The 16,815-nt window shown below is 39.8% G+C and overlaps 3 protein-coding genes and 1 pseudogene across 3 annotated transcripts in view; 1 reads left to right on the top strand and 3 right to left on the bottom strand.

Moving 5' to 3' along the window:
• The window catches only part of LOC115436284 (zinc finger protein 345-like), a 589,760-nt gene that overhangs the window by 344,581 nt on the left and 228,364 nt on the right, over positions 1-16,815 (bottom strand). The gene's annotated exons all lie outside the window — the stretch shown is intronic.
• Positions 1-16,815, bottom strand: part of LOC115435837 (zinc finger protein 420-like) — a 363,895-nt pseudogene that overhangs the window by 313,799 nt on the left and 33,281 nt on the right.
• The window catches only part of LOC115436321 (zinc finger protein 239-like), a 97,879-nt gene that overhangs the window by 51,077 nt on the left and 29,987 nt on the right, over positions 1-16,815 (bottom strand). The gene's annotated exons all lie outside the window — the stretch shown is intronic.
• The window catches only part of LOC115436330 (zinc finger protein 658B-like), a 28,120-nt gene that overhangs the window by 1,215 nt on the left and 10,090 nt on the right, over positions 1-16,815 (top strand). Inside the window, exons 3-4 of the mRNA XM_030159175.1 lie at positions 7,314-7,612; positions 7,697-8,444. Of these exons, the coding sequence (XP_030015035.1) occupies positions 7,393-7,612; positions 7,697-8,444 (968 nt within the window). The 5' untranslated portion in view covers positions 7,314-7,392. The remainder of the gene's footprint in view (positions 1-7,313; positions 7,613-7,696; positions 8,445-16,815) is intronic.

Below are 16,815 nucleotides of genomic sequence, written 5' to 3'. Positions count from 1 at the left end.
ATACAAGTATTAACAGTGGATATACTACTCCTACAAATACAAGTATTAACAGTAGATATACTACTACTACAAATACAAGTATTAACAGTGGATATACTATTACTACAAATACAAGTATTAACAGTAGATATACTACTACTACAAATACAAGTATTAACAGTAGATATACTACTACTACAAATATAAGTACTAACAGTGGATATACTACTACTACAAATACAAGTATTAACAGTGGATATACTACTACAGAATTTTGAAATGAAAATGATATAAAACAGGGAGCCAGTGAAGAGATTTAAGAATGGGAGTGATGTGGGTTCTCCTGTTTGTGCGGGTCAGGAGCCTGGCAGCAGCGTTCTGGACAAACTGTAGACGGGCCAGCTCCTTGTTGTTTAAGCATGTGAACAATATGTTCCAGTAGTCTAAGAGAGAAGACACAAAAGCATCATCTCGAGCTCACTGATGGACACCATAGACCTGAGTTTGGAGTTGGAAGAAACAGTTTTTCACTAGGTGTTTGGAGTAGAATTCTAAAGACATGTCCTGGTCAAAGATGACACCCAGATTCCTCAGTTTGGTCTTTACCGAAGAGCTCAGGTCTCCGAGGTGTTGTTTGATCCCTGGGATTGCACTGTCCGGGGCAATGATGAGGGTCTCTGTTTTGCTGGAGTTCAGCTGGAGGCTGTTATCATTTAGCCACTGCTTCAGCTCTGACAAGCAGTTGATTAAGGAACTCAGTTTATGGGGCTCAGAGGATTTAAAGGAGCAGTATATCTGGATGTCATCCGCGAATAGATGATAGGAGACATCACTATACTGCCGGATAATGTGGCCAAGCGGGAGGACATACAGTAACAGGGCTCAAAATTAACTTTTTGACCTAGGAGCACTGTGCTCCTAACCCTAAAAAGTTAGGAGCACAGGCTAAAATCTAGGCGCACCACTATTATATAAAAAATTTGGAGAACAAGCAAAACTCTTGGCCATACCAAGTAATATTCCTATATGTATTTAAGCAATGTTAACAACCTAGAATAAAGTATTTGAATAGAGTATGAAAGAAAAAGCTTACATTGACACCGGTGCAAAACAATTGTCAATGTGTGGTATATACTTTAGTTGGTTCTTGGAGAAGAAAGACGAATCATACCATTATTTGCAACAACCAACTTTTTTATTTCATGGCCCAAACGTCGGTGGAGTTATTTGATCCCTTTGTTTATGCCGCCTGCGCACGGGGGCGGGGACTACATTTTCCGCTTCAGTCAGCGGGGCGTGGAGCTTGTTTATTTTCAGCTGACGAGTTAGTTCTGCAGCCATTATTCTAGGCGCACGTATTAATTTTCGCTCATTTTTTTATTGGCGCACCGTGCGATCGTAATCTCAAAAACAGTCGCACTACCGAAATTCTCAGGCGCATGCGACCGTAATTCAGTCGCAGTCACGAGCCCTGAGTAAGAACAGGACTGGTCCCAGGACAGAGCCTTGGGGCACACCACACAGTAGATCCGCTGAGTCAGATTGGAAGTGTTTGATTGACACAGTGAAGCTTCTGCCGGTCAGGAAAGAGGAGAACCAATCTAGCACAGGACCTGACCTCCCTACCAGGTCCCTCAGTCTCTCAATCATTATGGTGTGGTCCACTGTGTCAAAGGCCGAGGAGAGATCAAGCAGGACCAAGACCATGGATTTCCCGGAGTCGGCCGCCATCAGGATGTCACTAGACACTTTTAATAGTGCAGTTTCTGTTGAGTGGCGTTGTCTAAACCCAGACTGAAAAGTGTCATAGATCTGGTGTGTCTCCAGAAAAGCTGTAAGTTGTTTAGACACTGCCTTCTCAAGGATTTTGGCCAGTAGGGGGAGCTTTGAAATGGGCCTGTAGCTTTTGAGTTCTGTGGGGTCCAGGTTGGTTTTCTTTAGTTTTGGTTCTATGATGGCCTGTTTGAAGGAGCTGGGAAACAAACCAGTTGAGAGCGACAGGTTAAAAAACTTTGGGTGGGTGGGGCCAGACACATGTTGCTTGAGGTTAAAAGTGTCAGTCATGGCTAAAAGTTCCATTGCTGGGCTGGATGAGTCATCGTCAATGTGCAGATTGAAATCCCCAAGAATTAAAACCTTCTCCAAGTATTAATAGATATACTACTACTACAAATACAAGTATTAACAGTGGATATACTTCTACTACAAATACAAGTATTAACAGTGGATATACTACTACTACAAATACAAGTATTAACAGTGGATATACTTCTACTACAAATACAAGTATTAACAGTGGATATACTACTACTACAAATACAAGTATTAACAGTGGATATACTACTACTACAAATACAAGTATTGACAGTGGATATACTACTACTACAAATACAAGTATTAACAGTATATATACTACTACTACAAATACAAGTATTAACAGTGGATATACTACTACTACAAATACAAGTATTAACAGTGGATGTACTACTACTAGTGCAAATACAAGTATTAACAGTGGATGTACTACTACTACTACAAATACAAGTATTAACAGTGGATATACTACTACTACAAATACGAGTATTTACAGTGGATATACTACTACTACAAATACAAGCATTAATAGTAGATGTACTACTACTACAAATACAAGTACTAACAGTGGATATACTACTACTACAAATACAAGTATTAACAGTGGATATACTACTACTGCAAATACAAGTATTAACTGCAGGCGTCTCTGGGCTTCAATGGGACTGAGTGGAACAGTTTTTTTCATTGCCTCACAACTGGACAGTAATTGGATAAATGCCATGATGTTGTCCCGCCCCTGGACACCGGGCGTCTCTGGGGGTGAATGGAGCTGTGGGCGGAGCTCGGCCGGGCTGGACGCCAGAATCACACGTGCTGATTGGAAGATCAGTCGAGAGGCTGAATCCCGTTTGATTGACAGCTGTTTTCAGATCTCCTCCTTCACTGACACAGTTCAGTTTAATACCGCCACGCATTCTGCTGTGAAATCAGAGAAACCACTACGAAATTACTCGTTCATTTCTTGCACTGTAAATAAAACACACTCATTGGACTTCCTTGTTTCAATTTAACGTAATTTCAGCATTTTCTTGTTTCAGCTACATAATTTAATCATTTCTTGTTCGAGTTTAATATCGTTCTGTAGATAGTGAAATCAATCAAACTGTCGGCTAGGTCAGAGTGAAAGGAGCATCTGTAGTTTAAAAAGGCTGAAGTCTTACACCGACAACACAATGGGCCAAGGCAATCTAAGCAGCCTAGCTCTGCTGGATATTCAGAGGACACTGGTCCAGTCCCCGGAAAAGACACCTACTTGGTATGATAAGGTCACTGACCATTTTCTTAAAAAGGAACAGAGGGCCGAATGTATGTTTAAATAACTTGACAATTTTTTTTTACGTAAGCCGATAATGAGCTTCCCCTGTGTGAAAGACGAGCAGCCGCCACTGGTATTAACAGTGGATGTACTACTACTACTACTACAAATACAAGTATTAACAGTGGATATACTACTACTACTACAAATACAAGTATTAACAGTGGATATACTACTACTGCAAATACAAGTATTAACTGCAGGCGTCTCTGGGCTTCAATGGGACTGAGTGGAACAGTTTTTTTCATTGCCTCACAACTGGACAGTAATTGGATAAATGCCATGATGTTGTCCCGCCCCTGGACACCGGGCGTCTCTGGGGGTGAATGGAGCTGTGGGCGGAGCTCGGCCGGGCTGGACGCCAGAATCACACGTGCTGATTGGAAGATCAGTCGAGAGGCTGAATCCCGTTTGATTGACAGCTGTTTTCAGATCTCCTCCTTCACTGACACAGTTCAGTTTAATACCGCCACGCATTCTGCTGTGAAATCAGAGAAACCACTACGAAATTACTCGTTCATTTCTTGCACTGTAAATAAAACACACTCATTGGACTTCCTTGTTTCAATTTAACGTAATTTCAGCATTTTCTTGTTTCAGCTACATAATTTAATCATTTCTTGTTCGAGTTTAATATCGTTCTGTAGATAGTGAAATCAATCAAACTGTCGGCTAGGTCAGAGTGAAAGGAGCATCTGTAGTTTAAAAGGCTGAAGTCTTACACCGACAACACAATGGGCCAAGGCAATCTAAGCAGCCTAGCTCTGCTGGATATTCAGAGGACACTGGTCCAGTCCCCGGAAAAGACACCTACTTGGTATGATAAGGTCACTGACCATTTTCTTAAAAAGGAACAGAGGGCCGAATGTATGTTTAAATAACTTGACAATTTTTTTTTACGTAAGCCGATAATGAGCTTCCCCTGTGTGAAAGACGAGCAGCCGCCACTGGTATTAACAGTGGATGTACTACTACTACTACTACAAATACAAGTATTAACAGTGGATATACTACTACTACTACAAATACAAGTATTAATAGTGGATGTACTACTACTACAAATACAAGTATTGACAGTGGATGTACAACTACTACAAATACAAGTATTAACAGTGGATATACTCCTACTACAAATACTATTATTAACAGTGGATTTACTACTTCGAGAAATACTAGTATTAACAGTGGATATACTTCTACTACAAATACTAGTATTTACAGTGGATATACTACTATTAAAAATACAAGTATTAACAGTGGATATACGCCTACAAATACAAATATTACCAGTGGATATACTACTACTACAAATACTGGTGTAAACAGTGGATATACTACTACTACAAATACAAGTATTAACAGTGGATGTACTGCTACTACTACTACAAATACAAGTATTAAAAGTTTATGTGCTACTACTGCAAATACAAGTATTAACAGTGGATACACTACTACTACAAGTGCTAGTAGAAAAGAAGTCATTTGTACATTAATGAATCTGCATCAATTTTCAAATTTACAATAAGAATATTTAGTTTATACGCATATTCAGGCCCTCAAACTTCCTGCAAAGCTTTAAAATAATAATAATAATACTAATAAGAATAAGAATTATTAAAGCTGCAAGCAGCATTGGGCGGGACCTCGGACCGGGCGCTTGGCCTCCCGTGCGATCCGCCTCCTGTGACCGTCGACACCTCAGCTCCACTCACACCTCTCCGTCCCGATACCAGTTCCCACCGTTTAGTGTCCGTCCTCCTTACATCTCTACAGAATACCAGCGACCTTCTGCTGAAACACCATCACCTTTAAAATGAGACTTTTATTTTGGAAACCCTACTGTGTGTATGTGCATTTGTTTTGTATGTCAGAGAAAGAATCAGTTTGAAAAATGAATTGAAATTGTATGAATAATTGAGCATAAAAGTGATGATTTATCACATTTAAGGCTATTATTTTGGAAAAACCCTATTGTGTGAGCATGTGTGTCTGTGAGATAGAGTACTTTTTATTGAAGAAACATTGTAGGAACAGTTGAGTGTTTGGTCATAAAAATGAAAAGAAGTTATGTAACAAACATTATGTATTATTTTTAATAAGGGTTTTATTTTGAAAAAATGTACTCCATATACTTTGTAATGTATGCAAAATGTCCAATATCCACAATATAATGCTGCAAAACTTGTTTTAAAATGTATGTGTGGGGGGAGGGACCTGTCTTGTCCAGGATTTGAACCCAGGGCATCCTGTACAATAGACCACAGCTCTAACCACTGGACCATTCTCTGGCATTTGCAAGGCTGCACTACTAAGCTTTATATAGGGATTTTGTCATTGTGAAAAGTGAAACTAAACATAGTCTTCAAAAAATCACGATTATTCCATAACCATAGGTCGTATCTGAAAAATTCTTTCACTTTTGGATTCTGCAGACTTGTGGGAATTTAATGAGGTATAACTTTTTTGTCAAAAGCCTGAAATGTATAAGCAGTAATTGTAGAAACGTAGAGTAACTTTGAAAGGCAGATTGCCAACTTCCTGTTGGAGTTAGCTCATGAGTGTCAGTGTATGATTTGTCGACTCAATCAGACCAACATTTTGGCATTTGTTTCATGTTTCTGTGACATTCCTACTGGCCGCTAGGGCCGATTTTGTGTGTTTTTTAGTACATAGGTGGCACTACAGGGTGCATTTTGGCACCCAAGGGGTTAATTTTGATATTGAATCAAAGTGTTCACTAGCCATGACATACATGGCAAATTTGGTGAGTTTTGGAGCATGTTAAGGGGGTCAAATGGCAGTCTAAAGTGGAAAAAGTATGAAAATAAACAAATTGTTATAAATCAATAACCGTACATCGTATCTCAAAAATTTTTGCATGTGAGAGTTGTGGTGAGTCCCATGAACGGATACATATGTCACATGTGGGGAAAAACTCCAAAGTGAAAAATGAGTTCCAAACATCGCAACTTTGTGGGCTTCTAAAAAAAATACTAAGACAGTTATGGAAAAAGTACTAGATCACTTTTTTAAAGAGGGTTCACTCTCTCTTTTGGTGCCATTTAGAAATCAATATGACAAACGTGTCAGGCGAGTTAGTTTTAGAAATTTTATTTTGAAAGGCATATTGTGAACTTCTTGTTTAGGATAGGTCATAGTTGTCAGTGTATGATTTGTCGTGCATCATCCAACAAACATTTTGGCATTTGTTTCATGTCTGTATGACATTCCCACTGGCCACTAGGGCTGTTAAGGTTTTTTTTCACATAGGTGGCACTAGAGAGCACCTATGGGGTCAATTTTTACATTTTATCAAATTTTTCACCAGACCTGACATGTGTGCCAAGTTTGGTGAGTTTTTGGGCATGTTTAGGGAGTCAAAATCCAGTTGAAAGTTGCGACGGTATAATAATATAAAAACGAACGAATAACAATAGGGCCTTGCTTGCAGGCAAGGCCTCTCACTGTGTGAGAGGGCCTTACCTTTCGGCTCGGTCCCTAATAATAGAGAACATTACAGGTACAATAGGACCTTTGCTTCCAATTCTCAGCACTTGGACCCTAATAATGCATTTAATTCACCTAATGTAGTTCCAGTGAACAAAGTAAACAGTTATTTTCAGTGTTTTGTGATTTTCTAACTATTTAAAGAATGTACCTACACTGGAGAGAACCTGACATTTTTAACATCTTTCAATATTTCTGTTATTATTTGTTTGGGTTTTTTTTTTTTTGGTCTAATACACATCTCTTAAGGAGAAACCATCAAATATTGGTTGTCTTGAAAATCTTGTTTCATCGATTGCCTAACTAGTTGATTTTGTTGATCTGCTTAATCTGTTTCCAGACAGATGTGTTTGTTCTGTTCTGTTCCATTGCATTTCAGTGACCACCTCTTCTGTTTCTGTGTGTTTTCATGTAGAAAGAAGCCAAAGGTGGATTTGAACTGAAACCTAAAATCATATCTGGAGGAAGACCAAGATCACCTGATTCCAGCAAACATGGAGGGAAGACCCACCTGTGACCAGTGTGGGAAGACTTTCACCAGAATGAGTGGGCTGAAGAAACACCAACGTATCCACACTGGAGAAAAACCATATTGCTGTGACCAGTGTGGGAAGAGTTTTATCTCAGCTAATGTCTTAAAAGAACACCAACGCATCCACACTGGAGAAAGGCCATATGACTGTGACCAGTGTGGGAAGACTTTTACCACAGCAGGTCATTTAAAAATCCACCAACGCATCCACACTGGAGAACGATCATATTTCTGTGACCAGTGTAAGAAGACTTTCACCACAGCAGGCCACTTAAAAATCCACCAACGCATCCACACTGGAGAAAGACCATATAGGTGTGACCAGTGTGAGAAGACTTTTATCACATTAAGTGTCTTTAAACATCACCAACGCATCCACACTGGAGAAAGACCATATGACTGTGACCAGTGTGGAAAGACTTTCACCACAGCAGGTCAGTTAAAAATCCACCGACGCATCCACACTGGAGAAAGACCATATAAGTGTGACCAGTGTGAGAAGACTTTTACCATCGCAAGTAATTTAAAAACGCACCAGCGCATCCACACTGGAGAAAGACCATGTAAGTGTGACCAGTGTGGGAAGACTTTCACCACAGCAGGTCACTTAAAAACCCACCAACGCATCCACACTGGAGAAAGACCATATGAGTGTGACCAGTGTGGGAAGACTTTTGTCACAATGAGAGTGCTGAAGGAACACTTACGTATTCACACTGGAGAAAAACCATATGACTGTGACCAGTGTGGGAAGACGTTTACCGTTGCACGTCATTTAAAAACCCACCAACGCATCCACAGGGGAGAGAGACCATATGTCTGTGGCCAGTGTGGGAAGACTTTCACCACAGCAAGTCCCTTAAAAATCCACCAACGCATCCACAGGGGAGAAAGACCATATAACTGTACCCAGTGTGGGAAGATTTTCACCATAGCAAGTGACTTAAAAATCCACCAACGCATTCACACTGGAGAAAGACCATATGACTGTGACCAATGTGAGAAGACTTTCAGATCGTCCTCTGCTTTACATTCTCACTGCCGTGTTCACCACAAGAATTTGATGTACTCCTGTGATAAGTGTACAAAGATATTCTGGTCCTATTCCTCTTACAGGTGTCACCAACAGACCCATATTGGATCCAAATCAGTGTAGATTTAGTGACAGATCTCTTAACACAGGTTCACAATGTACCAAACATGAACATGTCAAACATTTCCACAAAAGAGAAAAACTGAACAGCTGTACAAGAATAACACTCTAGACAATCAGTGTCATAACACATTAAAACAGCTGGAGTGTTATCAATGTCCAAACAGATTGTGGTCATCCTCTGCTCTCTCCCATCATCAGCGCAGATGTGAATCATCAATATCTGGACCAAACAGTACCTCAGCATCAGATGAGAAGAAGAAAACCAGTGTGTCTGAACCAGCAGCACCGACTTCTTCTGACAAGAACATCAGACTTCAAAACCTCCAGGTCAGGCTTCACAGGATCCAGATGTGAAGACAAACACCAGACTGAAAGCTGTGTTTTGTTGTCTTCAGAGTACAGAAGTGTGTTCTAATGCACCACTCTGTAGCAGGAAGCAGGAGGTGACATCACTGGTAAGGCAGGGAAAGGGAAGGGTAGAAATCAGACCCACCTGAGAGCTGTGTGGTGGAGGGAAACTCAAACAAAGGAGAGAATGGACGGAGGTTTGATTGACAGGAGAAGTGACAACACAAAGGAAAGGAGTAAAAGACTTAACATGATTTAAAGTGAGGAATCTGGAAGTGGACTGGTGTGGACCCAGGACTCTTGAAAGGAGAATTTGAATCCTTGGAGCAGGCGGACCTGGTCCTGCTCAGACTATGGTTGCTCTCTCTCCGGGTCAGAGGACACCTGCTGGCTCCCCTGGAACCCAAACTCTCCTGGCTTCTCCCCTGAACATATGTCTGTTCTCTCTCTCTCTCTCTCTCTCTCATTGTACTGCCTGTTATCCCGACTTCTGTGGGAGAAACCAGGGGGACCAATTTATAAATTAGGTGCATGTTCCTGGACCCTTTTAAAATGGTAGGAAAAAAAAAATAAAGTAAAATAAAATAAAATGGCAGACACTAATGTTGTTGGGTACTGGGAGCTTAGAGGACGCCATGGCAACAGCAGCAAGAGGAGTTCGTTACAGCGTGGAAACCATCAGAGAAGAATGATCAGTGTGAATGACTCACTGAGACTCTGGAGAGACAGGCGGTAAGCGCTCAGGGTTTGATGTGAACGGACTTTTATAACTGTAATGTCATTGTTAGCTGAATTGAATGGCTTTCTATTAACTTTTGTGTTCATAGGTGTGTTCTTCTCTTAAAGTTGTTGAATGGCACCATCTGTGGGCGCCCTGTATGTACTGTTATCATTTTGTTTGGCCACGCAATTGAAGTTATGTGCAGCTTTCATTCTGGTCGATAAATCTGGGCAGATATATGTCTGTAAGTTAGTTTTATGATTATTTTGTCATTAACTTAGAAGCATGATTGCTAGTGTCTTTTACAGAGAATAAATAAGCTTTCATTTTGTGGTTGAAGCGTTCTGTTCACTGCTAATATTTGAGTCAGGTGGCAGTCTGTTTTGTATCAGTGCTAACTTGTATGTACTCAGGTCGGAGCTAATGCAGATGCTATTTGGTTACAATTGCTGTGTTTCCTTTACTAGCAAATTATTTGTGCACTCCGGGAGAAACTTGTGCATATTATTAGCACTGGAGTATTTTTGATTCATGCCAGTTAGATTACATGTAATGTTAATGCAGTTCAGAAAAACGTGTTTTACAGTGTACATTCTGTACAAGATTACTGCATTTCTTGTGCCCCTTATTGCATATTTAAGGTAATTTCATATGGTTTATATGCTGTACATGCTTATTTCATTGGTTTGTAATTGCTGGAATATTTAGCTGTTTAATTGATGTATGGTTGTTAATTCATGCATTTAAAAAGGATGGGTAAAAGTTAAGAAGTGCTTACACAGCACACATCGTAATGCATGTATGTTTGTATTTTATTAAAAGAAGGGAAAGAAAGAAAATAAGCAACCAAAATAAAACTTCACCTGGTCTCTTCCTGATTCTTCTTCACCTTCTGTTGTTAACTGTCTGCCTCGCTCTGCAAGGGTGGCTTCACACATAGTGAGGGCAGAACAAGGTGACTTTATTTGTAGACTGCATACTGTGGTTTATTATTATGTATTTGATTGTGGTTAGTATTTTGTAACATGAATTTAAAGTAACTTATTGTGGAAGTTAAAATCTAAATGAACTATTTCATCATTAGTTGTAATTTAAATGTTTAAAATAACTTATTTCTAAAAACTACTTGCTTATATACTTGAACACAGGAATCACAATCATCTGATCCAGAGACGGCGACAGCAAAAGGTCATTTTCTCAACAACATGGATAAAAACTTTACTAATTCAGTTCTATGTCCAGACAACAGTTAGTTCCAGGGTGGATTTACTGTCCAGAATCAAAACAAATCAAATCCATGACACAGTTCCCATTATTGGAACCAAGGAGGCCGGACTCTTTAATGCTGTTTTGTCACTTCATTGGATCAGTTCTACTCTTGGTTTTGACACTTGTGGCTGCGATTGTGTCGTCACCATGGAGACGGTGGTTCTCCACAGCTGATGCATTTGAAGATATTATGGTGGAAGACGGACCAAGTGTGGTGTGAGAAACCCTGACACTGACCTGCTTGGACTGGTGGACACACAGTGGATCTGCCAGACTTGGACAGGATGGACCTTCAACCCCTCGCTGAAGGACAGTCCCATCTGAAGAGCATCAGAGGACGAGTCTACATGTTCCATCAGCTCCACAACACCATCATATATGCCTGGGGTTCCAGTCCCTGATCAACACTAAACACCAACACAACTCTACTCAGCACCAGTTGGACACTCACATGTTCCATCAGCTCAGAGCAGTCGGCAAAGTTCTGGATGATTCAGCAAACAGGAGTTCACAACCACACACAGGACAAACTAACTCATGTGGACACGTCAAACAACACATTTAGGATTATTTTCATCCACCGACAAAAACCACACATTTGTCTCAGAGTCCAGATAAAAGTCTACAAATAGATTTCCATCCCATCATAATGAGCTGCCTTGGTCAGTGTGATGTATGTGTAGATGGATGGATGCTGGTGTTTCCAAGTGTGGCCTCAGTGTTCTGTCACAAAGACGGCAGCGCTCCAGGAGTTTAGGCCACTCAACCCTTTCATGCAGGAATTATTTTAAAAAGTATCGAGATTTTTTTTTTTTTTTAATTGATTTTATTACTCGAAATTAGGCTAAAGTTGAAATGCATTTTGAATTTTTTTGTTTAAAAAATATGGTTTTATTAGGAAGATATTTAACCTCCTAAGACCCATCTATGGGTTTTCTGTCCACATTTGTGGACAAGTTTCACAACTTTCTACAAAAAAAAAAATATATAGAAAAAGAAAACTGTCCACCACAAAGCCGCCTCATAAAAATTTAAAAAACTGCATCTAAAAAAACTGTTGCATCATGATGTTTCCAATATTGGCACTTATGTAATAAAAAACTAACAAAAAAAAAGCTTGTACTTTGCTGACATTTCCTGGGTCTCAGGAGGTTAAGTGTCCATATGTGGACGCCATGCAACAAAGGGGTAAAAATGTTAAAAATCAATAAATAGCCTCAGACAAAAAACTGCAACATTATGAGAGTTTAATGTTTTTATAGGATGTACAAACACATATAAGAGAGAAAAAACTGATTTGACATGTTTAGAGGGAAACTCCTCATGGTGGTCTGAATACTGGATGCATCATGCATCAAAGGAGTCAAAATAACATTTAGCTGTGATTATGCTAGTTTTATTTGAATTGTTGAAAGATTATTGCTTTATACCCAAAAATATGAACATTTATCAGACATATAAAGATGCCTAAACCATATAAATGAGAAATTTAGTATATTATTACATTCAATGAGGATTTTAAACTTTTATTTGTATATTTATATTAGTCCTTTGATGCATGGCATCCACATGTGTGGACAGTTGATTTTCAAGGTGTACAAGTTGTATTTTTCATCAGAATTCATTTTTAAAAGCAGATATTTGTTCAACACACTTTCCTCTACACACTAATATGTTTTTCACCTGGCTCAGCCTTCTTTAGTAGAAATTTTGACAGATAATCCTGGAGCATTTAGCACATGGTCATCACCAGCAGCCATCTTAACTTTATGCGATCATCGAGCAGTTAAAATTTTAAAACTGAGATGATCCTTTTTTTCATTGTGTTGCTTCAGGTCTATAGAGACTGCTCCCATGTGGTTTGGAGAATACTGCATTTATAACCCTTTGGAAAGTGAGCTTAAACTATGTTTCTACAACTGTGGACGTCATGCATGAAAGGGTTAATGATGGTCCTCAACCACACACACACACACACACACACACACACACACACACCACACACTTCTGTAGGTTAGCTGTGGTTGGATGGAAAATAAACACAAATTAACACCAATGTCATTAATAAACTGCACTGAACAACAAAAGAACCACAACAGCAGCAATTTCTGATGAGGTTCAACATGGAGTGCAGTACATAAAATGGACACAAGGGGGCTCACTGGACCCTGACAGTGGTCTACTACACCTGTCACAAATGGACCCTGAAAACAGAATCAAAACAAGGATCAGAATAATGGTCTATGTGCAGAGATTGAACATCTGCCAAATCAACTCAATCAAACATCACTTCCCTGCACTGACAGTTTCACATGTTTCTGCTTCTGTCCATGTTGTATCTTCATCAACATCTGGACCTCCTAACATGTTATTGGGGTTCAGTTTAGATTGTCTACCCTGTTTTACTAGAAAATATGGGTGTTTTTAGCCCATTTTTGGAGGTATAGAACCACCCCTAAATTGATTCCCAGCACCCCTAAAATATTTTCAGATTGCTGAAATGTTTCTTTTTTCCTTCTTTACTTTATGTCTATTCTTAACATGCTAGAAAAATGTCAAAACCATACGCTGCACATGGCTGAAACGGAATATTTTAACAACAAAAATACAGCCCCAGCCCCACCTTGTCTCAAAAATGGTTTGATCCTCCCCATCCCTCCCCCCTTTCCTCAACTCAGACTCTGAGTCCTTCACAGGTATAGAGCAGTGTGTGCAGGCGCTGCCTTCCAGAGTTTGGAAATGGTAGTGGTAGAAGTACTTGGTTTAAACCAGGACATGTGACACATTTATTTATTTCAACCACTTAACACATTATTATTATCACTAGTCCCTATTTTTGCTGCATTGAAACATAGATGACTGTTTATGTTGTTAGGCAGGAGTTAGCTGAAGTTTTTTCTAGCTAAGAAATGTTCCATGTAGTTCAGTCCACCTCTGTCCTCTGTTTGAACTGGACTGAGAGAAGCTGCTGTTGTGTCTGTGCATGTGTTCAGATTAAAGACAAGGTGAGACTGAATTTATCTGACTAGATGTCCATTAACTCCTATTGTTTGTGTGTGTGTGTGTGTGTGTGTGTGTGTGTGTGTGTGTGTGTGTGTGTGTGTGTGTGTGTGTGTGTGTGCAGACAGCCAGCCTCATCATGAACATACAATTGTTTGTTTGTTTGTTTTTCTAAAAATAAAAAAAGAGCCAGATTCAGGTATGATTCTAAGATCAACTCATGTAACCTCATTTTCCACAGCAACCAAATATTCTATTACAATGATATTGTAAGTTAAATAAATGTACCAGTTTATATCTCTTATTAGATATAAAACACATTGTTTGGTTATTTGCAGAGTGCACACACACACACACACACACACACACACACACAGGAGCAGAGCCATAGAATCTCTGCACAGCAAAAAAGTTCATACATCAGTTACATATTGACCAATGATTAAAGGTTTGGTAGGAGATGTTTTCCTGGAGCATTTTGTACAATATTCCTTAAAATCCCCTTCACACCCCTGTTACTCCCACTACAGGTAATTAGCATCAATAATGACAGTGGAGGAGTTAAAGTTCAACACTTTCATTACAAAGCTCTGCTTGACAGTTCATAGGCCCACTTTAACCTCTTCAGTTCATATCCCACATGTCCATAACAAAGCAGGGGTTCAATAACACACATCGCTACTGTGTACACTACAAAAGGGTTAACACATTCTGTGATTAAACATGTTTAAAGTTCTCACACATGTTCATATCACTGCAAACTTAACCACATCACCATATGCCTGCCCTGACAGCCTAACTGAAATTCAACCTAAGCACTGTTTTTAAGCGGGGGGTGGCAGCAGAGGATAAAACAAACAAACAAAACAAACAAAAGAAAAAAAGGAAAGAAAACTAGTCCGCCCTGAGGGCAATTCTCAGATCTTTTGTGCCCGTTACTGGCTCACTTGCCAGGCGGACTAGACAAAGAAAAAAGCCCAAACCAACTAATAACACAAAAACAACAGCAAAAAAAAAAAACAGCTAGCAGGCCCCTGATGCCTCTGTAAAAAGCACAAATACAAATCTTAAACATTTTATTAAATCCATTAAAACACACAACCGTTTGCAGATTACATTACAAAATTTAAAATACCCAGTTTGTCCTAATGGTTCCCTTACCCACTACCAGTATTTGCCACCCCAGCAGGGAAACAAGTCTGAAACATAAAAACAGTTCATGTCACACACCTCCGAACAATATAAACATTTAAAAACAGGGCCTCAGCCTAGCGCTGTTCATTTGTTCCCCTGCACCAGCATGAACTGAGCTGTGCGCTCACCTCACTCCTCCGGTCGGAACCACCAGACACACACCTGTTCCTTCCTGCAGGCGGGCATATTTATACCCACCTTCCTAGTCCCTGTACCTCCCCTTCTTCACTTAGCTCACCTGCAACACCTCGAATGTAACCAATTAATTAAATGTTCTAAAAAAAATAATAAAATTTTTAGTCACCTGTGGAATGGACAGGACTGAAAAAAACACCATCCAATCATTTTAACCGGCCCATTGAAATGATTGAATGGTGATATGTCTATCAAACTCAACTGTCATTTGTCCCTCCCCCCTCTGTGAGTACAATCCTTCACTCTGGAGGCGTGGCTTCTGGGGGAAGTCTGAAGAAAGGGGTTTGGACTTTTGAACTGTGTATTTTCTAAATGTATCTTGCTCGAACCGTTTTTCCAGGATCTCCTACCCTACCTTTAATCTGTGATACGCTATAATCGGCCCAAATAATTGGTCGGCTTTACTCTTCACATCTGGATCCTGTGATTCAAGATGTCAACTATAATTGATTCAGTTTCTTCCACTAAAGTGAAGGTTATCTCTGGTGAGAAAAAAATCACCATGGACAAAAGACGCCAGTCAGGAGTGAAAAAAGCGAGTGTGGTAAAGCTGAACAAACCTGCAGGTCCATTAGAACATCTACAAGGAGACACTTCATCATTCCAATGTAAAACTGAAGAATGCACGGCAGTCGTGTCTGGTATGTTTGTGTTTGACAACATGAGCTGAATAATGAGTAAGTTAGGACTGTGTGTGATTTTACCACAGTTAATGACACAGTATTAGTTTGATTCAGTAGGTCAGAGCCCAACTAACGTTAACTGGCCGACAAATGTGTCTGTCTTCTACTAATGTTTGTAAAGTTGGCTCTGTGTTATAACGTTAAGTTTAACTTTTGTTGTTAAGTACTAAGATTAGCTGCATGGATGGTTTAGCAGAGTTCCCATGTGTCCTGGAAAACCTGGAAAATAAGAAAAAAGGTCAAATATCCTGGAAATGGTTAAGTTATCCTGGAAACTGGAAAATCCCCCTGCCTTGTGACCTTGTGTGTCTAAACTGAGATGAAACAAAGGAAATAGTTTTTAGTGATTTATTGAAAATATACAAATATTTTTAGAGGAAGTGCAGGAGAGAAAGTAACAGAGAAGGCAAAGTTGAGTGTGAATTGTCCAGTTGAACATTGTAACTCCAGTTTGTCAGGCTAATGAAGTGCTCCGCTGTGATCTGTGGGTGTGTTTGCATTATTCTAGGATACATTTGTCATAATTATTGTTCATAGATAAATTCTAGCCATAGACTGCACATCAAATGTCTGAGTAATAAACATAGAAACAGTCTGGGTAAATGCAAGTTACAACTGTAGAAAAGAACACTTCCACAGAATGAGAAGGACAGGGGAATGGAGGAGTGTAGTGATGTTACAGATGTGCCGAGGCCTTGAAGCGTATGTCGAGTAATGGAGGGGGCGTTTCCGCGAAGCATGTATCGAGGCTCGCTTCATTTAGGGGAGGAGCCGCAAATGATGACGTCTGAAGCCTCGCTGCCCGGCTGTACCACGTGA

Source organism: Sphaeramia orbicularis, chromosome 16, assembly GCF_902148855.1.
Source record: "Sphaeramia orbicularis chromosome 16, fSphaOr1.1, whole genome shotgun sequence".
NCBI lineage: Eukaryota > Metazoa > Chordata > Actinopteri > Kurtiformes > Apogonidae > Sphaeramia > Sphaeramia orbicularis.
This window is presented reverse-complemented; position numbering and strand designations above follow the sequence as displayed.